Source organism: Thunnus maccoyii, chromosome 3 (assembly GCF_910596095.1).
Source record: "Thunnus maccoyii chromosome 3, fThuMac1.1, whole genome shotgun sequence".
Classification (NCBI taxonomy): Eukaryota; Metazoa; Chordata; class Actinopteri; order Scombriformes; family Scombridae; genus Thunnus; species Thunnus maccoyii.
Genome location: NC_056535.1, coordinates 5,615,099 through 5,637,254, shown reverse-complemented (window position 1 = coordinate 5,637,254; position 22,156 = coordinate 5,615,099). Strand labels below are relative to the sequence as shown.

The 22,156-nt window shown below is 39.2% G+C and overlaps 3 protein-coding genes across 3 annotated transcripts in view; 2 read left to right on the top strand and 1 right to left on the bottom strand.

Moving 5' to 3' along the window:
• Window positions 1–11,829, top strand: part of LOC121894558 (integrin alpha-5-like) — a 48,028-nt gene extending 36,199 nt beyond the window's left edge. Inside the window, exons 20-30 of the mRNA XM_042407226.1 lie at window positions 1,496–1,646; window positions 2,226–2,318; window positions 2,863–2,942; window positions 3,311–3,391; window positions 3,502–3,607; window positions 4,318–4,476; window positions 4,600–4,707; window positions 7,154–7,267; window positions 8,200–8,301; window positions 8,434–8,556; window positions 9,677–11,829. Of these exons, the coding sequence (XP_042263160.1) occupies window positions 1,496–1,646; window positions 2,226–2,318; window positions 2,863–2,942; window positions 3,311–3,391; window positions 3,502–3,607; window positions 4,318–4,476; window positions 4,600–4,707; window positions 7,154–7,267; window positions 8,200–8,301; window positions 8,434–8,556; window positions 9,677–9,760 (1,201 nt within the window). The 3' untranslated portion in view covers window positions 9,761–11,829. The remainder of the gene's footprint in view (window positions 1–1,495; window positions 1,647–2,225; window positions 2,319–2,862; window positions 2,943–3,310; window positions 3,392–3,501; window positions 3,608–4,317; window positions 4,477–4,599; window positions 4,708–7,153; window positions 7,268–8,199; window positions 8,302–8,433; window positions 8,557–9,676) is intronic.
• Window positions 11,830–12,072: 243 nt separating this feature from the next.
• fbxo2 (F-box protein 2) lies at window positions 12,073–15,593 on the top strand. The gene is made up of 6 exons (XM_042407042.1): window positions 12,073–12,153; window positions 13,279–13,344; window positions 14,132–14,258; window positions 14,503–14,595; window positions 14,679–14,817; window positions 15,035–15,593. Exons 2-6 carry the CDS (start codon window positions 13,308–13,310, stop codon window positions 15,167–15,169), a joined length of 531 nt encoding a protein of 176 aa, XP_042262976.1. The 5' UTR covers window positions 12,073–12,153; window positions 13,279–13,307; the 3' UTR covers window positions 15,170–15,593.
• Window positions 15,594–16,122: 529 nt separating this feature from the next.
• LOC121894125 (small vasohibin binding protein) lies at window positions 16,123–18,609 on the bottom strand. Its single transcript, XM_042406485.1, has 3 exons — window positions 18,465–18,609; window positions 17,933–18,072; window positions 16,123–17,800 (listed from the first exon to the last, which is right to left on the bottom strand). Exons 2-3 carry the CDS (start codon window positions 18,044–18,046, stop codon window positions 17,714–17,716), a joined length of 201 nt encoding a protein of 66 aa, XP_042262419.1. The 5' UTR covers window positions 18,047–18,072; window positions 18,465–18,609; the 3' UTR covers window positions 16,123–17,713.
• Window positions 18,610–22,156: the final 3,547 nt, after the last annotated feature.

Genomic DNA, 22,156 nt, shown 5'->3' with positions numbered 1-22,156 from the left:
GCTGCACCAAGTGAGTGAAAAAGAACGCAGCAGCAGAGACAGCACGAACTGTGCCAGCGTATGAAGGCTGTAAAAGAAAGCTGCTGTTTTCAGTCATTTTAATTGTAGTTGATAAATGTGCTTTTCAAGACTGACAAAAAATAATGGCTGTGTAATATATACTCACTTAAAAAATACATCAATCTTCATCAATACATTAAGGCGCATTAACATATATATACGTTTTTTAATCTTTTCTTAATCTCCTATTTACATGTGCGTTCAAATTAAAGTGTAGGAGTTTGAAATTTCTGACTTTGGGGACCCCTAGTGGTAGTGTTAACTTCACATTCCAACAGATATTACAGGGGCTTAAAGCAACATAGAACGTACCACCATCACTGCAACAACGGCATTGTCTCCTTTTTTTCCACAAAGTAAACCTTGCTATCAGAAGATGTTGGAAGATGTTATAATTACATAAAAATATAAACATAAAAGCTTTAAGATGTTGATAAGATTGCAGCTGCTACACAATTGTTCAGGAAGGAAGTTGTTATCTATGCCATGAAAACTTGCCATTAAAAATGTATCCGAAGGTCTTTGCTCAAGTAACCATTCAAATAAGGAATGGAAGTAAGTAAAAATGCAATCTTGCAAAGCACAAAATAGTCACTGTGTACGTTAGGAGTGTTGATCAAGTTATTGAACTATATAGATTTAGATATCTGGTTTCAAAACTTACTTTCACACTTGCTGTGTTTGGAACAAACCCTCCACTCTTGAATTCACGACATGTCTAAAACTCTTAGTGGTGTTTTTAGTAGCTTTAAATCTGCACTTTTCAGTATTCCTATTAGCAATAGATCAAATGACTATGTGCAACATAGCTTTGCTTGTAGTGATGAACTCACAGAAAATAATCACCCAAGTTCTCAGCTCAGTGGAGGATTTGTGAGTCTTTCATCTCATTATTTTGGTTTTAAGGAACTCACCTTCGCTGTTTTGGTTCAGTCTCACCGCTCTTATCAACCTCACTTCCAGCAGCAGCAGGCAGCTTTTTTCAGGAAGAAAATCTCTAAAAAAAAAACCCTTTAGTCTATGTCCCCAGCAGAAGTGCTACTTGTGATTGACATAGTCAAGCCAAAACATTAAAACATAGTACTAGTGAGGATGGTAATATACTAACTCTTTACTGGATCAAGTTGCTTAATCCTCACAAATATGACAATCTGGCTCAAGATTCATTTTATTTATCTATAAAGATGAATTCTTGAGGTTTTATTACTTATCCACGTGGTTTAAAAAAAATGGAATTAAAAATAATGCAAAATTTCTAGTTGTTACATGTCACAGTCCAGTTTGGGTTCTGTAGTTATCTTTCAGCTACAGTATATACAAAAAAACTGAAAGGCCGTTTTAATAGATGTCAACAACCTTTAAAGTGTGGATCAGTTGTGGCTGTAAAACATTCAAGAAGAAGAGTAGTGATGACGTTTTGCTTTTCCTCTCCCAGTGACAGAACGGAGGTTTACCTGGGTGATGAAAACTCCTTGAGCCTGACCTTCAACGCCAGGAACGAGGGAGAGGGAGGAGCGTACGAGGCCGAGCTCTATGTGGTGCTTCCCCCGGAGGCCGACTACAGCGGGATAGCACGCAACAATGTGGTGAGGAGGACCAGGGCATTTTGATGTGTGTTTTATTATTGAGTTGAAGATCATGTGAATCTTTGCATGGTCACAAATCACATCATCACAGTGCCTGATACTGAATACCAGCAATTATTATTTTATTCCTTTATTAATTCTGCAACCTAAGTACAAATAACAGATCTTTGGCTTTCATAACAATACACTGCATGTTTGCTTTTCACTTGATTTTTGTTTTATTTTCCAACAAAGTAGCAGTTGAATGCAGTGCTGTGCAGCAACTGATGTGGAAAACCCACATTGTGTGTGTTCCCACGAACATCTGAGCAGAATAAAAACACAAAAAAATAAGGAGGAATCATCTAGTGGCAGAAAACACATCATATAATCCTTGTTATAAAAGCTGTCTGGGCACCAAAAATGTTTTGTTATATCCTGCATAAAAAAGATCATAAATATTTTACTTTATGTGAGTTCAGTTCAGTAAAACTACAAAATACAGACTAACTTCTGTCATTGATGCAGGTAATTAGTGACTAGTAATCGTAATACCTAAGAGGTGAAGACAGTGTTTTGATGTTTTTGTGTCTTTTCCAGAGCCTGACTCAGCTGACGTGCAGCTATGAGGCAGAAAACCAGACCCGCTATCTTTTGTGTGATCTTGGAAACCCCATGAAGCCGGGTACCAGTGTAAGAGCCAACAAAGCCCACATGTTGTCTTTGGCCTTTTTTCAGTTTTTGTGCTTCAGTACAATTAAGTCAAGTCAAATTGTTCTTGCATTGCATTATTCATACACAAGCAAACTCAAATAGTTTCTACATTTACCTGGTAAAACATAGGAAACAGGCATCAAACTTTGATGTGGAAAGAGGATTATCTGTTTCCAAAAGTAGAGGGATATCTAAGAGCAGAGTAAGAGTCCAGGTTCCGTTTGACTGTTTATTGTCTCGTCATAATGAGATTTTTTTTTTTCCTTCTGGTGCTTTTAAGAGCAAAAACTGCTTTTCAACCTTTTATCACCACTAATAAAATCAGTTGGACTTCAATACTCATATACATGGCAGAGACCGTTTTAGATCTGCTAAAAGCTATAAAGGCAAAATAGAAAAGTAATGGCTGCCTGGTAAAGAACTGAAAGAGCAAATTACAGAACAAAATCAAATGTAAGACAGCCCTTTCGTTTCTCAAGTTCTTTTGATTAATTGTGTGCATTTTCTGTGGGTCATTTCCTAGTTATGGGCTGGCCTCCGGTTCACTGTGCCAAGACTGAAGGATACTCACAAAACTGTACAGTTTGAGCTCCAAATACGAAGGTAGGTTTCTCTTTATAGCCAAGTACTGTATTGTGAGGTAGACTCGTGTGTGATACCTGCTAATCCTTAAATGTTTGAACATCTCTTGATGTTCCCACACTGTGCAGTTATATTTTGAATTTAGTTCAAGTTTGATGTAGACAGATTTTTTTTAAAATTTATTTTGGTTTTTAAATGTCTTAAAATCCAATTTCAGATCACATTTAAAAAGTTAACATTAACATCTGTGATATTTTTAAGTATCAATGTTCATTCTTTCGGTTAAGACCAATTTCATTTTTAAAGGTAGTTTTACATGGTTTTGACGAGTGATAAATAAATGTTTCTGAAACATCAAACTTTTCGTCTTTGTGTTGTGTATTTTGTAGTAAAAATGCAAATAACTCAGAGAGTGAAGTGGTGTTGTATGAGCTGGAAGTGGCTGCGATGGCTGATGTCATTCTGCAGGGGTGAGGCTTCAATACTAACTCAACCACTACATCATTACAATATATAAACATTCTTATCAAAGTGTTTCCTGCCGAGGTGAACTGCTGAAGTTTGCGTTTGTCTCTTGCAGTGTTTCTCGGCCAGACAAAGTCATCTTTCCCCCTCCCAACTGGACTGCTAGTCAGACTCTGATGGAAGAGCAGGACGTCGGCCCAGAGCTTCAGCAGGTCTATGAGGTAAGCTGTGATTTATTACAAACTCTCTCTATGTGCTTTGAGATGTGGTAGTTTTATGCATTTTTTTGACATTGACAAAATAGAGATGGCAATATTTGTCATTTGTCAGTCCACCACTCTGGTCCAAACTAAAATATTGCTACAACTATGGAATGGATTGCCTTGTACTTTGGTACAGACATTCATAGTTCCCAGATGATGAATCCTAATGACTGGTGATCTCCTGACTTTTCATCTGGCACCACCATCAGGTCAAAATGTATCCAATATATTGGTTTATGACCAAATGCCTGTATACGAATAACATACCTGTCAGCCTCAGCTGTACTTGTCTAGTGCTAATTAGCAATGTTAGCATGCTAACAGGCTAAATTAAGGCGGTGAAGATGGTAAACATACCTGCTTAACATCATTATGTCATCGTTAGCATGTTAGCTCGCCAATGTTAGTATTTAGCTCAAAGCACTGCTGTGCCTAAATCAGAGCCACAAGCATGACTGTAGACTCTTATCCCATATCTGTTGTTTTCAGTGATGGTTGGACTAAAATTTAATTCAGTGATTATTAAGCAAACACAAATCCATTATAGTGTAAAAAAATTCGTCTTCATATAAACTGCATCAGGAGGGCAATGCAGCTGTCCTTCATGAAGGTTTCTCAAGCAGCTGTTTGCAGAAACAGCATCTAAGTTCTAACTATCTCTCTTTCAGTTGGTGAATAACGGTCCAAGTGTGGTCAGCCAGTCCACATTAGAGGTGAGATGTCCTCTGAGGGCTCATGACCATGAGCTGCTCTATCCTGTGGAAATGATCACTGAGGGGCCGCTCAGCTGCTCCTCCAAACACACCTTTAATGCACTAAAGCTCAAGGTGAGGACACACACACACAAACATCTGGGTTAACATTGCAAGGCTTTTACCATCAGTCTATTCTTGGCCATGAACATCTGATTGTGTTTGTTCATGACCCTGACAATGTTTTTATGCATGCAGCTCCAGCCTCCAGCAACAGAGAATCCCACGTCACTGAAATCCAGCACTGAACACCACATCCAGAGGAGGGAGGTGAACAGAGATCCTCTGGCTGAACAAGGAAACCTGGTAAGATGACGTGGAATGGAAAGGAAATCCAGTTATAAGGAATTTTTAGGGAAAGCAAAGACAAATAGAAGAGAATATTTATTCTCTGCCAAGCTTTTGTAGTGCTGCTCAATAAACCTTCAATAAACCTTGAGTCTAAACTTCCCCAGAACTAACTGCCTAACCTTCACTCTGATTTAAAACGAGAGATTTATGCATCCAGAAATGGTCGTTTAGCCTCACTTAACATAAAGACAGGGAGCAGGGTGAAGTCAAAAACTGCCTTATTTTTATATCAGTTTTCTCATCTGAACTGACAAAATTTACTGTTATTTTTTAACTTCTTGAGAACATTAGTTTCTCATCCGGATAGAACCGTTGACTCCATCTGTCCCAGTAAGACGGCAGGAGGTGTTTGCTTTTCTCCTTCTCTTTCCTCCTTGAGTCAGCATGTGGAGGGAATCACTGTGACGCGAGTCTGTAGAGCTGTTAACTCTAAACGCACCACAACAGAAGCTCTTAAATAAAATCAATGACTCTTGTGTTGGTTATTCAACTCAATGGGTTTTCATTAGTGTGCGGCTCTTATTGTACTGAAGTGTACTGTAACTCCTGAGAGGGCTTTGCACATTTATGTAATACATTTAAACCATAATAGTCCGGTTAGATTGTTGGAAGAGGTAGCTCTGGCCTCTGTACTGAGGACGATTGTGATTATAATGAGATTATTTCTTTCAACAGAGGAAATGGGAATAAATATACTTAGCTCTGGTCAACATCTCCTGCTGCTTGCTGTAATTGTTTGTGAGATAAAGTTAATTTGGTTTGTGATTCACTGGGTTGTTTCGTATGACTTGCGTCACTGACTGTAATGTTTGACAGCTCATCTTTTATTCAAATGAACCTTTAAATTGGAAAATCCAACCACATGTTGAAGATGTTTCATCGATGCTCCACTGTTTGAATGTTGAATGTTATTATGACAATTACTAAATCACTGCTAAGCTAAGGGAGTTTATTTTGTAAAGATGCTGAAGTATTTATAGAGTTTTTGATAGTATGCAGCTCCCTTCTGAAGACATTTACACACATTTTTATAGAAATAAGCATCTGTAACAAAAGAGCAACTGTGTAAAGGATGTTCATTTATATGAAACTGTTTAATGTGTCACAATAGTGATACTTATCGGGACTGAAAAAACGAGATGATACTTCAGATACCTTCAGATACTTCATTTCCATCAGAAAGTCCAAGGAATACTGCACATGTCAATGGCTGGATTAACCTACTCCTCACACTCTCTGTGCAGTGTGCTGTAATACTACCTGGCCTCAATTTGCTATGAGATTATTTGATTAAACCCAAATTAATTTGGGGATATGCAACATAAAGAGCAAAATTTAAACAAAAAAGTATACTTAATTGCACTTATTTTAAAGGTGCAGTGTGTAGAATTTAGTGGCAGCTAGCAAAACAGACTTGGCAGAAATGGAATATAATATTCATAAGTATGTGTTAATTAGTGAATAATCACCTGAAAATAAGAATTGTTGTGTTTTCGTTACCTTAGAATGAGCCCTTTATATCTACATAGCTAGTGGGTTCTCTTCCACGCAGCCCGCCATGTTGCATCGCCATGTTTCTACAGTAGAACAGACAAACCAAACACTGGCTCTAGAGAGTGCCTTTCATGTTTGTTTCGTTGCCAGCGGGGAGAGGAGGGATTGCAATCTGCAACCTTATCTCTAGATGCCACTAAATCCTACACACTGGTCCTTTAAGTATACTTACTATAGTTTCATGTGCTGTCATAATTAATAGTATTAACAGTTGTATTTTTGAGATAACATGAAGTTGTAATTAAGTGTGGTTAAGTATATATATTTGTACTGATGCTGCACTAGACTACATTTTATACTTCTAGGAAGCCTGTAGCGTTTGAGGCTCTGGGGCAGTTCCCTGCTTTGCCCAGCTGGTAATCCAGTCTTGTGCATGTCACAGTGCTACCAAAACCATTTGACTGACTGGTGATGTCTGGAAGATGCTGTACAGAAAACAGCATAGGAACTAATACTGAACTATCACACCAGAGAGCAAGTCTGTATTTATTCTGCTTTTTAAAAAGGTCTCTAGGGTTAGGGATATGGATGTATGTCACAGAATAGGAGACGTTCCATTGCATATAGGATATATTGCTTCCTATTTACTGCTGGGTACATCACTGTGACAGTGATGTCCTTGATGGAGAACTTCTCTACAGACTAGACTGGGTCATTTGTATTGAAGGGATACAAGTCTTTAAAATAAAGGGAGAATACATGTAAAATTCTTAAAATTCTTTGAAAAGATGCAAGACACTGAAACACATCATACTGGACTACAAGGCCACTGCAGTCTGTACACTCATTAGAAAAAAAAAAAAAATTATTGTTGAATGCTACATTGACTGACTCTGTCCCATCACAGACCTGCTCCGCAGTGGAGTGCTGGCAGCTGCAGTGTAATGTTGGGCTGCTGGAGAAAGGAGCCAGTGCGATCCTGACTGTTCGCTCCAGACTCTGGGCTGAAACCTTCATTGAGGTGAGACTATATGTTGCTCTGCTCTGCAGTGCTTGTTTGTACTGTTGATTATATACTGTTAGTACAGAGAAACTCCAGGAAAACCCAGATGATGCAAGAAAACCAACATAACATTAGAGAATTTATACTGCCTTTCGTTGTAGATCACTAAACAACAATTACAGATGGTCTGTCCCAGCCACAGACTGTATATAAAGAGATCCCAATGCCACACAAAATGCTTTTTCAATACAGTATATACTACATGATATACTCATTTTATAGCATAGTTTTATTTTAGCAGAGATTAATGTACTTCATGATTATACACCAACAAATGATTCATCATGTGCACTGAAGGCTGTCAGTCTAACTCTATCTTAGGAAAGTGTCTGTTGATTAAACTTAGTAAGGAGAAAGCAAAATGTTTCTCCTTTTTCCCACTTTTATGCTTCTATACTTTTTTTCCCTTTGTGCATTGCATTGTGGAGCATTCGTATCCATCAATTTTGCATACATACTGATACTTTTGTTTTCCATTATTTACACACATCCTTGTTAACATTAGTATGTTTTATGGAATCGGGACACTTCTGGGTTGAATCAGTACATGGCATTACCCATATACTGTATCGGTTAACATTGGCATTCTATTAAAAAATTACTCTATGTCTTGGTCAGTTAGTGTTACTTATTTTTGACAGGATGAATGGATACAATGTAGTTGGAGAGATGACTATCTTTTGTAGAACTGATCAGTGTCCAAAGTCTAAGTGTTGCTTCAAGGGATTTAGAATTTGGGGAAAATCAGTGTTTAGCTATAACTTTGGGGGATAAACAAAAAAACCCCAATCCCTAAAAATACTGACTTTTGCCACAAAATATGCAGCCTTCAAATATCAGACCCTTATTAAAATATCTGTTTTTTCCAACTGTGTTCTGCCTGTCCACAGAGGCCCTATAAGCAGTTTGTTCTGGAGTGCTCTGTTCAGTACAAGGTGGACAAGATGCCTTATTCTATTCCTCCTAAAAACAAGCCATCGGGATCCAAAAAGGTAACTACATGGGATTGTTTTATTGGATTTTCCTAAAAATTCAGGAGCTTGTAAACTAGCTTATTTCCATATGAAAGTCAGTGCAACATGGTACAAATCTGCACATGGATATTATGGTTTCCTGTTGTTCAGGTGGTGACGGCTGTGATGTGGAACAAGCCGGACAGTCTGTTCCATGTTCCTGTGTGGATCATTATCCTGGCTGTTCTAGCTGGACTTCTATTACTCTCCCTGCTCATATATCTACTGTACAAGGTAACAAGCTTATAAATAACCCTACTTATACCTTCACCACAGAAAGTAACAAATCAAATATCAGGACACCTCAAGAACAGTTCAACAACTGCAACTTGTGTGTGTATCAATAACACTTAAATTGTTCACTACCATTAAATGTGTTAGTATTTTTCTAAGGGGGGAGATCTAGACTTAGCTGAAGAAGTGAGAAAATGTCCTTCTTAGGGAAGAAAGATAATTTTAGCTTACAGAAAGAAGCTATTAGTTTTCTTTGAGTGTGTTTGACTAAACTACTAGTGTGTTTGTTTTGGTAAGGCGAATTTAGCAAGAGATGTGCTCACAGAATAAACAGAAATCTTACTGAAAGTGTGAGTGTGAGTGTGACATATTGCATTAAAGCTGCACTAATCCAATTTTTTCCCCCCGCAATCTATTAAATGACGATGTAAAATGTCAAAGATGTTGCTCACAGTTAAAAAAAAACAGAGAATTTTATCATCTGATTCAGCTTTTCTCCTCAACACTCAGCTTGAGTGTTTTAGTATTTTCAGCTGCTTGTTTTGGTTTTACAGTTTAGTGAAGTCTCACAGGTCTCATCAACCCTGCTTCCAGCATGATAAACTGACTGTACATTACCTGTCCAGTTCCAAACAGCAGACTGACAAGAGAGCAACAACTGAAAAAAAAGAAAGAAAAAAGAGCTGCTTTACTGTCTTAGCCTTTACACTTTTAGCATTTAAAAAAGTTCAATATGAAGGCAACAGACTTCTTATTTTTATGTTACAAAGGACTTTTTGGGTGTGGAAGTCTCAGCATACATAGGGTGCGGTGTGTCCATGCATGTGTGTATTTGTCATACTAGTATGACTAGTATGACTTGCTCCACTGAAATCATCTTCTTACGTCAGAACTCAGCCATGCTCTGATGGGTCAATATCAGAATAGACTTTTTTTCTAATGTACAACTTTGTGCAAAACAGCAAATCATACAATTTGTACTGTAAACAAGAAACCTCAATGAGTGTAAAAGCCATGAAAGAGATAGGGAATATTCATTTACAGATATCTCCCTCCTTCAAGTCTAGACTTTGTCAGATTGATTTGTATCTGATCTTCCTCTCTCCATGTTTCCCTCCAGATGGGCTTCTTTAAAAGGTCAGATCCGTATGGTACAACCATGGAGAAGGCCCTGCTCAAACCCCAGGCGTCCTCTGAAGCCTAGCTCCAACACGGAGCCTCCCCTGCAGCTGTTCCACAGAACTGGAATTATCGTCACATTCCTAAATAACAAAACTTGCTCATCATAAGCAGGCAACCCATTTATGAAGGGACAAATATGGGTGCTGCATCACTGGAATACATCATATCTGATGCTGCACTAAAATGCCAAAGCAGGAAAAACTACGAGGGCCATGCAGTTGAATATGCACTGCTGTTTTGGACATTAATTTATACAATCAGAGCAGGATTTATGAAGCTTCTGCAGAAAAAGCAACAAGGACTTGATTCATTGAAGCTCATCCCTGTGGAAAAATGTTTCTTTGGAAAATAGTCCTCGGTGTGTTGAACAGGAAAAGATTAAGATTTAACAGCCTGTATCAGTCCAGGAAAACAAACGCACCTCCAACAAAAGGCACTAATGCGACGGTATTCCTTATTCTTAAAAGGTGTATATTAAGCCATGTTTGCAATCCCAGTGTTTGATATTTCTTGAGGTTTCCTGCTTTTGTATGTTCTATACACCAGTTGTTATTTATGGCACAGTGTTTTCCTATTGATTGTTGAATGTTGTACTGTACTGTCTGCAGGACAATCCTGATCAAACTGCAATGTTTAACTTGAATTATTCCTCTCCCATATTGGGAGGTATTTTGTGTATGATGTCATGTATGTAATGTATTCATTGTGTTATGACCCATTGGTGTTGTGGCCCAGAATAAAGCCTAATTTTGTATACTCACCCAAAATGTCGATGTGCCAGCTATGAGCAAACAAAACCCCTTGATATTGACATGAGATACTGTATGTGGGCAATAGACCAGTGCACTGTTCAATGAAAAACTGACCAGTACATCACAAAGACCCAGCTACCACAAGATCAACATGTCAGCATCCAGATTTAGAGTCTTTTGAGTTGATTCAGTTTTTCACAGTACGTAAAGAAACAAAGTGGAAAGAACACTTCACATTTTGAGAATTTTTATTTATATGACTTAACAGCTCAATCTAAAAAAATGCAGTTTTCCATTGAGCCACAGGCATTCAGTGGTCTATTACCTCCCTCTGCAGGTGACATCTGTTACTACCACTATACAGGGCCTGTCCTCTGATGCCTTCAGGTGCCATCACAAATATTAGAGGTTTCCAGTTTCCACATCACACTTGTGTAAACTGCATATTTGACCACAGTTGGCCTCCAAACTAGTTGTGATGTCACAAAATCATTCTCATATGGACACAGAAACTTTCTTCATCAAATGAATGCAAAAAACAGTCTTCTAGTGTCAAGTGAAGTAACAATAACCAAAACAGTTTTGAATAAAGGGGGACTTAAAGTGATTTCTCCTCTTAATGACCCATCCTGGACTTTCATGACAAAAATCAATTATTAAAGAAGTGATTGGTTGAGACTTTTTTTTTCAGAGTTCTTAATTATATCTTATATCAGTGTGGTACAGCCTTCTACACCTTGTAGAGAGAAATATATATAAAAGATACTGTATAAAGAGTGAGTAAAATGAATCATCTTTGAACTATTAAATAAGTCATTTTGCAACTTTGTTTGTTTTGCTAATATCATCATTAATTATTAACTTACCTTTGATAAGTAATTCCTTTAGTGCATTCTGGGTCTGCCTCAGGGTCTCAAGGTTAGAGGTTCCCAGGAGACCTCTACAGAGAGGTGTTGAGATATTTCATGACTGAAATTCCTCAACTGGCTCCGTTCAACATGAAGGAGCAGCAGTAAAGTGTGAAGTCACCTGGAATCTCACCAGGAAAGCATGATGGACCACACCAACCGCGGACAAAAAGCTGAAAAAGGTTCCACTCATTTCTATACTATACAAAGCTTTCAGGGATTTTAATCTGCACGGTCATTGTCCCACTCATGTGTGACTCCAATCAGCATAGAGATCCTCACTGACTGCTGAATGATTAAATGAATGTATTAATATGTATTATATTTAGGTAGAGGCCCTTCATCCATCACCCATCAGGCCCTCTAGGTTCTGTCTTCTCCCTGTGCATTTTACTTTATCTTTCGTTTTTGCGTTCTTTTTGTTAATGTGTGCAAAATAAACTTGGACCTTTTATTAAGAGGAATACTGACTGTTGTTTGTGTTTGCTTTGATTGATATTTGTGCTGAGTGTGTGCATGTGTGGTTTTGCTGAGTTCTGCTGGTTGGATGCTCCCTCCCAACCTGCAGATTGGGTGTTTTGTGTCTCCTCCTCTCCCTCTCTCTCTCCCTCTCTCTTTCTCTCACTGTATGTGTGTGTGTGTGTGTGGCTATAAAAACCACACTGTCACGAGGGCGCTACCCTGCAGAGGAGCTCAAGTGTCGGTCAGAGAAAGAGACAGACGAAACAGAGGACTGCACTTGTCTTCCCCTGGCTGTGAGTAACATATACCCTGTCTTAGGTATTTAGAAAGAGCTGAGTGTGTTGTTCACAGTGGAGCATGGCATTAATGTGCATGTACTGTGTCTTTTATGCCCATGACTTTGAGTTTGCAGCATCAGATGACTCAGCTGTTTTTATTTGGAGGCTCAGCGAGCAGTGAAATGCAGAATGAATATGCAACCAAAGAGGGTTTCATGCCTGCAGAGCTCTAGACTAAAGCCTTGTCTGTTCTCTGTGCTTCAGATAAAGTAGACCTTCAATGGGCTTGTCTTTAAGAAGGAGACAAAACTGCTGTTTCCATCTGCTACATGGAAACAGGCCCAAGAAATTGTCTTGGGTTTCTCATCTAGTAAATAACTGTGTACTCCAGACGTGAGTAAGTAATAGTAATTAGTAAAGTAGAAAAAACATTCCGATATTCACTCCGATGCACTCCCTATATTTGATAATTTAAAAAAATAAATAAAAATAATAAAAATCAATTTTTGTGAAATAAAACCATTCAGGCCCCTTAGGCCACTAGTTTCTATATCAACACATGAAACCCCAGGTTGTTTTTCTGCTGACTGATGTCTTCTGTCTATCTGATGACTGGCTGATCCTCTGTGATACCGCCTATTCAGGATTTAAAGAGAGTGGCTTTTGCTCCATCTGTTGTGCTGTGAGTCAGCACACAGGGTATTAGTGTTTGGGTTTGGAATCTGTGTAGATGACCCGGCTCGGTTTGGGACTCTGGGTTCTCCCTCATATAGCCTGTTCTTATTTTTAACCTTTTCAACTCTGCTGGACCCAAAGCTGTACATATAAGTAGCTATTCATCTGTGTGCAACACTGTGGCCAAATTCACCGCAATTTAATGAAATTCTACTAAGGATCTCAAATGTTTCAGCTACTCTAAAGCAGTCAGTTGTTTGCCTTTACTGTAAGATCATCCTTGTATGTGTGTATGTGTTTAAGACATTAATATATGAGGATATGGCAGCATGCTCCTAGAGAGGATGCAGATGCAGTTTGGAGTGAACCAATGCCTGATTCCCGGGGGTGGATGTGATTCGGACATCCTGATAGAAACTGCAGCGGAGATGATTATTGATCTAAGTTGCTATTTCTCCTGTGCAGGTCCTGCCTTCCCTGTAGAAGCTGTAATCATGACCAGAAACCTGCTGAAGAATCCCAGTGGGGAAGGTAAGATGTCATTTTCTTCATCTCAGTATCTGCAACTATGTAACTAAATGTTTTATTCCATGAAGTAGGTGAAATGTACAGAGGGACTACTTTATGGTCATGAGTAAGTTTTGAAGCACCTATCATATATTTTTTGCAACAGTTTCTGCACACAAAGCCAGATTTGTGCTCATTCTTAAAAGAATACTTCAACATTTTGGGAATTACACTCACTCACTTTCTTTCCAAGAGTTGGATGAGAAAATAGATACCATTTTTATATCTTTCTGGTAAATATGAGGCTGCTATCAGAAGCCGGTTAGCTTAGCTTAGCATAGCACAAAGACTGGAAACAGGGGGAAACAGCTAGCCTGGCTCTGTCCAAAGATAACAACATCTGCCTTCCAGCACCTTCAAAGCTCACTAATTAACAGTCTGCTATCTGTACCCTATATTTAACAGACAGATATGACATATATCAACCTTCTTATTAAACTCACAAGAAAGTGTTACTTATGCATCTTACGCTCACTGACAAAATAATCTTAACGCAAGGTCCACTCACTATCTTTCTCCATAGCTTTCAACCACATCTCACGGTCTTCATTAGCAGATGGAGTTGCTCAGTTGTTGATCCATTTGTGACCCAACCCAGTGTGCAGGTTGGGTCACGTTTGTATGTATGTATGTATGACTTGAACATAACTAATCCTGCTCATGGAATTGAACTTGACTCAGTAAAAGTGTACAAGGTAGAAAAAACACAATACTGCCGTTGGCAGCTTGAGACTGTGCATTTCCCTCCCAGAGCAGCTGGAATTCTGGGAGCTGACAGAGAATGGTGGGAGCCAGTGGAAGGTGGAGGACATGCCAGGAGATTGTGGCCACGACTTCTGCATTGACGGAGTGGCCAAATACTTTGTAACCTCCTTTGAGTGAGTGCTTATTACTGTGTGTGTAGTTATGCAACTAATGTTATTTAAATGCTAAATAATCAGTCAGCTACTCTCTGTATCTGCTGGCCTTCTGTAGACTTCTGTACATTTTTTATAAGCTATTGAGATTAAATTTTTCCAGCATATGTCAGCATATTTCTTAACTTCTTGTCCATTTAATACCTAATTTATTTCATTTTCATGTCAAAGTGAGTGTCTTGTTTCTGAAAAATGTGTGTCCTAGGCTGTGTCTGAAGAGACAGGTGATCGACTTGTTAGAAGAGGGTTACTCTAATGAACAGCTGGATGCTCAGCCCACCATCACAGTGGAAGACTGGTAAGACAGAGGTGGACCGACATGCATGCACCTTCTGTAAGTGATTAGTGTCTGCAACTGAATACTGTGTGGCTCATCTGCAGGTACTGTGGGAGGACGGACTGTGGCTGCACCTATCAAATGACTGTGTGTCTGCTGGATGAGAATCACGAAGTCATACAGGAGTTCAAACCCGAGCCAGTGACCCTCGACCCTGACTCTGACGACTGCTCATGGAAACAGGTACACAGAGAGGGCAAGCTGAATGCTCTTAGCAGGCAGTGATTCCACATCAAACTAACTAAGGTCACAGTGGTCCCAATTTATTACTCCACCCTTTGTTGTCAATGGTAAGGACATATTTTCCTTTAAGACTTAAGGACATTCTACTACACAGAGAGTCCACACACCTGACTGTACAGATCATCACTGTTGTTTTCTCTCTCTGTTTGAAATCTAGATCAGCCATACATTTATTGAATATGGCCCTGGAATGCGCTTCATCTCCTTTGAGCACGGAGGACAAGACACCAAGTTCTGGGACGGCTGGTTTGGAGTGCGGGTCACTGGGAGCTCTGTTACTGTCGAGGTCTGAATGAGAGGAATACTGAAAGGTGAAAGAGGAGGGGGAGGAGAGTCATAGAAGGGCTCCAGAGTGACAGAGTGGAGTGTAGGTTTGGAGGATTCAAGAGGACCAGTTTTACCTTATGCAGCTAGCTTGCACCTCTGTAAATCATGCATATCGCAATTCATGCTGTGGAAACATATTGCTGCTATGAAGACTGTAGTTACAAATCTGTGAACCACCACCGCAACACACTACCATGGTGGCACCTTTTAGATCTTAAAACTTCCTGCTTGCAACAATCATAAGCATGACTGCAACACAGTCACCTATTAACTACTACCTCTGCACAGTGAAAATAAATTGTTTGGAGGGTGGGAGTGGGTGTAAGCAATCAAGTGGTTTATCGTTCAAATGGGATTAAAAATGATGATGAAATAAAGTGTCAACTACATATTTTTTTGTCAAGTTGAACTTTCATTTGAAGGGCAAATCGAATTAACTTAAGATTGTTGAATTGTTACAACTTTGACATAATTCGGTGATTGTGGTAGATTACTGTTAGGATGGAGTGTATAAAGTCTGGGTCTGTGATGGTTTATACTATGCAGATTAGGATTAGAGTCATACATCAAGCAAATGTTAACCTTAGCAGTAAATATCGATTAAGTATTCATTAATTACCTGTGCTGTCTTGTTGCTCTTTTACTGTGTATTTTACTCACTGCGGTATGAGATAAAAGATCATAGAATTCAATTATTTTCTCTTTTAACCTAAAAAAACCATTGTAATCTAATCTAACCTAAAACTTTGTGCAAATCCCACAGCAGACAGGATTTATGAACATCTGAACTGACCACAGACCAGTTTCTTTCCAGAGAGCAGGAGTTACAAAGGAAGTTAAGATTAGACATGTAGCCACAACCATGACTTTATCTACTGTTTTACATTAGTATATTGATATGGACAATACACAGAAAAACACATTAAAAAAAATCACTTTTATTTTCATTAAATCAAAGAAGTTGTTTAGAGTGACTATGACAATAAAATGCAATATTAATTCATGTACAGGCCAGTTGGTGTACAATGCATACATTGTCATTCACGACACAGTGTTCAAAGGGAGCACCATTAGCACTGGCACGTTAAGGGCACTGTCTATTTTATAGCTACATTAAGCAATGTGAATGACTCGCTGAAAACAAACTCTTGTCCTGTTGTTCCAACTTAGAATTGATGGCTCTGGCTGTCATTTGTAGTCTTGCAATAGTAGCTGAGGTTACTAGCACTGCATCATTTACAGAACCAGCCAAGGGTTTGAACACACCTTCCCATTCCCTTGAAAGTGTGTCCAAACTTTTGACTAGTACTGTAGATCAACAAAAATGTGACCTTAGCAATGCAACCACACACTGCAGCCTCAGTGGCAAAGGTTTTCACCTCTTCTGGTGGTAAATGATAAAAACTGAATTGTCTTGACATGAATAGATGTTTTGTAGTTGGAAGTCAGCAGCACACTGGATGTTTCTCCAAGGAGCTTACAATGTATTTCTGACTTCAGATAACTACACCAGGGCAGGCAGCAGTCAGCTTGCTTGTTTAAGCCTAATTGCACATTAGAAGTTTCTTTGTGTAGAGTCTTAAAACAAGTCGACTGAATGCTACCTGCCCCGCGCAAAACGCCAGATTAACATTGCAGATGCAGAGAGGTGAACATCTATCAAGCCTTTCTCAGGAGTTTCTTAACCAATATTGGATCCATGGAAATGGGTGAGAATGAGGACTCCAATGGGATGCCCATGTTCTTTTCTGTTGCGAGTGTAAGTGATGTTAGCCAATGTGATGAACAGACTTTTACATGAAGAATAGTTGATTTGAGTTTATTTTGTCACTTTCTGACAGCTAATGGTCAAAAATAACTTAATGCAGCTTTATTTCCATCTACAGTGAGAAGCGGCATATCCCGATGGTTAGAAAAATGTGCCTCTAACTGGCAGGTCTCTGACCAGCTCAGCTGTTTACACCAGTGCCTGTGAGTGAGTTTATACAGCTCGTATCTGTTTTTGACCTGGGCATCTTCAAAATCTCAACACAAATTAGAATTTTGTCCGTACTGTACACAGAGCATGCAAGCTCAGTTTAACCATTACATAAATGTAACACGAAGCTGATATTCAAGGAAATGTCAGTGACCTGATGTGTTTGTAGGAAATATGCAACTCTGCTTCTCGTTCTCAATGTTTAGAAACATTTCCCCCACAATGCTTTTAGGTAACAACGGTGTAGCTTATAAAAAAAATACTCTCTGGCATATTCAAGCATGTTACAGAATCTGAAGGTCAGTAAATCATCAGGAGCAAAGATTGTCTGATTCAATATTAGAAAACAATGACCTTCTGTGTATTTTTTAAGGTCTTCTCAGGAAGTGTGACAGCACCACAAATCTACACAACTATACTGTTTGTGTGTGTAAGTGTGTGGTTTGTTTCATGTTGGTGATAGTGTGCGTGTATGTGCTGTTTTCGGAGGAAGACAGGTCCAGGTCCACATGATAGAGGAAAGCAGAACTCTCACTCTCCTTGTGACTGCATCTGTTTACAAAAGGCCTCAAACTGCTGCTGCTCCAACTCGGTCATCACCTTGTTCAAAGCATAGATCTGTAGAACAGAGAACAGAAAAGAAGAGGTGTGACATAAAGCACAAAACATTTGGCGCACTGCTAGAATGAATTCACTCGGAGACTAGGTTGGTATATGTGTGCCAGGTTTAAAAACAGTGCTGTTAGTCACCTCTGCTCTCTGCCGCTGTTTGAGCTCTTGCTGTGCAGATTTCTGCTTGGCTCTGTCTCCTCTGGTCGGGGTGGAGTTCAGCTTCGGCTTATCTTTACGGCAGGCGGGCTCCATGGTGACAGTCTTCAGCTCAGTCAGCCCTATAGGTTGTTTAAGATAAGTCACTTGACAGTTTTTACACACGTTCACTTCCTGTAAAGTCAAGGAGTTTGTTATCTGTAAAAATACAAACCACTCAAAACAACTACGAGATTTCCCATTCTCACAACGGATTGGACCGAAAGTAACGTTAGTGGCGCACGATTTGTTGTAGCAATGATGTTTATAAACGGTTTACCTTGCTAGAAAAGACCTATTTGCAGTCAGTTAAGTGCTAGACGACTATTGTTAATCCCAGGTAAACGTTAGTGACGAGGCTCACATATTTGCCCAGTTACCTGTTAGCATCTGTCGTTTAGCTTAGCTACTCTTTATAAAGTCCAACCACCAATAGTAAATTACTTTAATCCAGATAATGGCGCACTTAACTTACCTGTGAAATATAACGGACGGTTAATAGTATATTCACGTTAAGTTGAACAGAAAATTGTTGCTAGCTACTAGCTGGTCAAACAGCTGTTCCCAATGTGTCACCAATAAACAAATCCGAGTTGAGCAGTGAAGCGTTTGTACAAAGGTTCCGGCGGTGGCATTAGTTCCGTTTTATGGCGGTTAACTGCGCATTACCGCCACCCAGTGTTATGAAGTGACTAATTCACCCTTTCTGTTGTCTTCAAAATAATATGGGCTAATAATGGACTACAATTTTTAGTTTTATTAGTTTCATAATTTAACTAATTTTAACATTTAATGTACTCAAGTAACCTTATCTCCAGCTCTTCACACTTCATACAGTGCACTAAAACATTAATAAAACATCCCTTCTCGTCCACAATATCCATACTTTACATCTATCGGAACAGAGTTACTGTCATACAAATCTTTGAAGAAGCTTTTCTGAAAAGCACTTTATGAATAAAATGTATTATTATGATTTAGTTTTCTAGGTTCAATAAGAAAGGCTATATCAAACTTCTAGTTTTTCTCATATTTTTTCACCACATATCAAAAATTGTGCTGTACTTACTACAAAGGGCATTGATTAACCTAATAATTAGCCTACAATCAAGTACGAATCAAGTAGGAATAAATCTCAAATGTAGATATCTCCAAACCTTGTCAATTCAAACCACAAGTTGCATGTCTAAATATTAGGTTTAAGTCATAAAAGGTGTGTTTTTGTGAATTGTATGAACTGAACAAGGTTTGACATTCCATGTACAGTACTGTACTTTTAGGCACTAAAAGTAAAGTGAGGATGCTTACAAAAGTAATGCTAAAAACTGTTTTTATCTATCAATTCACTTCATACAAAGTGCAGCAAAGAGAAAAAACCTAAGTCAAATCAATATTTGGTGTTAGCAGCTTTGCTTTTAAAACAGCAGCAGTTCTCCTCAGTACACTTGCACACACTTTTTCACACTACTTGGCAAGTCCGTTGTTCCTGCATCTTGGAGAAGTTGCCACAGTTCTTCTGTGGATTTCGGGATCTCAGTTGCTTCTGTCTCTTCATGTAATCCCAGACTTACTCCATGATGTTGAGATCAGGACTCTTTGTTTTTCTTCTAGTTCTTTATGACTCTGGCTGTATGTTTGGGATCATTGTCACGATGCAGAATGAATTTGGGACGGATCAGACACCTCCCTGATGGTATTACAATATAGATGAGAATCTTAACATCACTTAAAGTGCCGAAAACTTTTGCACAGTACTGTAAATAATCAGCAACGCTTTCAATATTTGTTCTTTTTGTAATGTAGCAACAGGTAATGCTCACATGCTAAATGTGCTCAATTTAAATTCATTGGCAGGCTAAACACTGATGAAAAAAAGCATAGATATAATCTCTGCTGTTTGACTGTTTGTGACCACCATGGAGGGTGGCACTCTGAGGCTTCCCAACATAAGCAGCAGCAGCGAGAGAGAGTGCCTGCCAAACAATAAAATTCAGCAAAAAATAATTTAACCAATTTAGGTAATGGGTATACCTGTTTTACAAGCTTCACCATTACCACATCTGGTCTCTGCTTTACAGCTCATCTGCTCTCCAACCAGGTCTCACCACAAGATGTCACCCTTGTCTAACAGTCCTAATATACTCTTTAAAGTACGGGAGTTTGCATTAACACAGATGTGCTTTTGACATCATTCCACATTAACCTGATGTGTGTATCTGACAAAGATGGTACGTTTGGATAAGTTAGAAATTCGTCTGGAGAGACTCTAATGAACTGGTCCTGTTGAAGTCTTTAGTATCACTAAAGCCTGATCCCTTTACACCTGCTCATCAGGCAAAAAGTGATCTTTTAGATAACCAACCTGTTTTCTAAGTATTTTCTTTCTATTTTCACCTTTGATTTAGGTGTTAAGTGATAGGCCTAAGCGTTACACACACACATACACATACATCTTGTACAGACTCCCCTCAAGGCACATCTTTAGTGTATAAATCAGCTGGGTGAGGAGTGAGTCTGACACCAGCTGAGGGGTGGTCCAGAACACATTTATCATCACAGAAACAAAAACAGTCATTATGAACGGACAGAGTAACTACACGTATGAAGTGAGGAGATCGTGCTCTCAGACAAAACCACCTGACAACACTGGTAGTCTCTGGTGTTGTTGTGAACTTGAGTCTGAATGTGCGCATGTGTGCCCTCTGGCAGTGCTACGCCACAGAGATTTATCGCGCAGCATACCAATGGTTTACCTGGATTTATCCTCCGACTACAGGAGAGCGCTCTCCCTCGGAATAATATCCTGCCAAGAACAACTTCTGCGGAACGCTGCAGACAACAGCCAGACCTGTTGCTCCATATGCGCAGCAACATAAAGGAAAAACACACTTATATAAAGCTTGGCAATCATCAGCAGGGGTTAAATGTGTGCTGTGCAGGATGCAGGTGATCCCTCAACTTACATTTCATTGCTTTTTGGTGAAAAATGTAAAAACTCACATTCCCAGGAATTTAAGTAATAATCTGGATTATTTCTGCCTGTTTTGCTGCTTTGTGTCAGCAGTTGATACAACACACTAGTTATTTAGCCTTAACCAAGCTTAACCGAGTTTATGAAATCTTTAAAATTTGCTGTCATAAACCTCAGAGTTGGAAAAGTTGGGGAAAAAATTCTTAGGATGTGATGTGTTTCATGTTGCCAAGTTCATCTGAAGTAAACAGTAGACAAACTGGGCAGTTAGCAAGTCATCATGGCTCTCAGCAACACATCCCACCCAAAGAAAACCAAGGAGAAAGACGTCACAGTGCTGACCACAATGTTTGATTGACAGGCAATTTCTTGGAGGAGCAAAACAGAAACACCACAGTAATGACTGCACCAAACAAAAAATCACAGAAAAGGTGCAACGAGCGTCTACATAGCGTCTTAATTAGCCTGCTGAGGGACGGTGATTTTAGATTAGCTTGCATGGAGATTAAATATTGGCTTAATTTGAGGTTCTCTTTTCTTTAGAACAGTTATCTAGTGTAAGAAGTGGTTCACTGATATTAAGCAAACAGCAGGGACAGTCAAGCTCGCTGATATCTATCAATGACAACCAACAGTGATTTGGCTTTAGTAAGTAGAAACTGAATTTCTCCTCCACATTTCTGTGTGTTTCTCTGCATCATTGCAATTCCTGTGACAAGCAGTCACTGATGACGTAATGCTTGTCGATCAGGAACGCATCGTGTCCTGAGCGTCGCACCTCTGGACCTGCAGACTCACTGAACATTACTTTCTTCACTCGACTTCTTTGGCTACCTGGCTAGTTTTCCTTGTTTGCTTTGAGAGTTTTGGCCTTTGCTTCATAGGCTTCAAAATCATTGCTTGCCTTGCCTTATTAATTGACATGCCTCATATTGCGCAGCTTTGGGGGTTCCATGATGACTTTGATTTCATTCAATGTATCTTGAATAGCTTTGTAGCCAAATCTCAGAGCCTTCGTTGCGTCAACTCTTGCAGACCACCCTGTGGCAGAAAGGCTCTTTAGTGTTGGACCTTGTCTGCACTTTGTGAGGTGGGCTGTTAAAATCTCCCACCACCGTGTCAAAGCTGAGAAAAAGTTGGGTAGACTTTGAATGAAGCCAAAAAAAATGAAACTGCCTCTAGGCAACATTCTGCTG

What these genes read in the sequence shown, in the direction of transcription:
- fbxo2 (XM_042407042.1), top strand. Translation starts at nt 13,308, where the DNA reads ATGACCAGAAACCTGCTGAAGAATCCCAGTGGGGAAG. An exon ending in GAAGAATCCCAGTGGGGAAG is followed by an intron (nt 13,345 to 14,131) that starts GTAAGATGTCAT and finishes TTTCCCTCCCAG; the next exon opens with AGCAGCTGGAATTCTGGGAG. An exon ending in ACGACTGCTCATGGAAACAG is followed by an intron (nt 14,818 to 15,034) that starts GTACACAGAGAG and finishes TTTGAAATCTAG; the next exon opens with ATCAGCCATACATTTATTGA.
- LOC121894125 (XM_042406485.1), bottom strand. Translation starts at nt 18,046, where the DNA reads ATGGAGCCCGCCTGCCGTAAAGATAAGCCGAAGCTGAACTCCACCCCG. An exon ending in AACAGCGGCAGAGAGCAGAG is followed by an intron (nt 17,801 to 17,932) that starts GTGACTAACAGC and finishes TCTGTTCTACAG; the next exon opens with ATCTATGCTTTGAACAAGGT.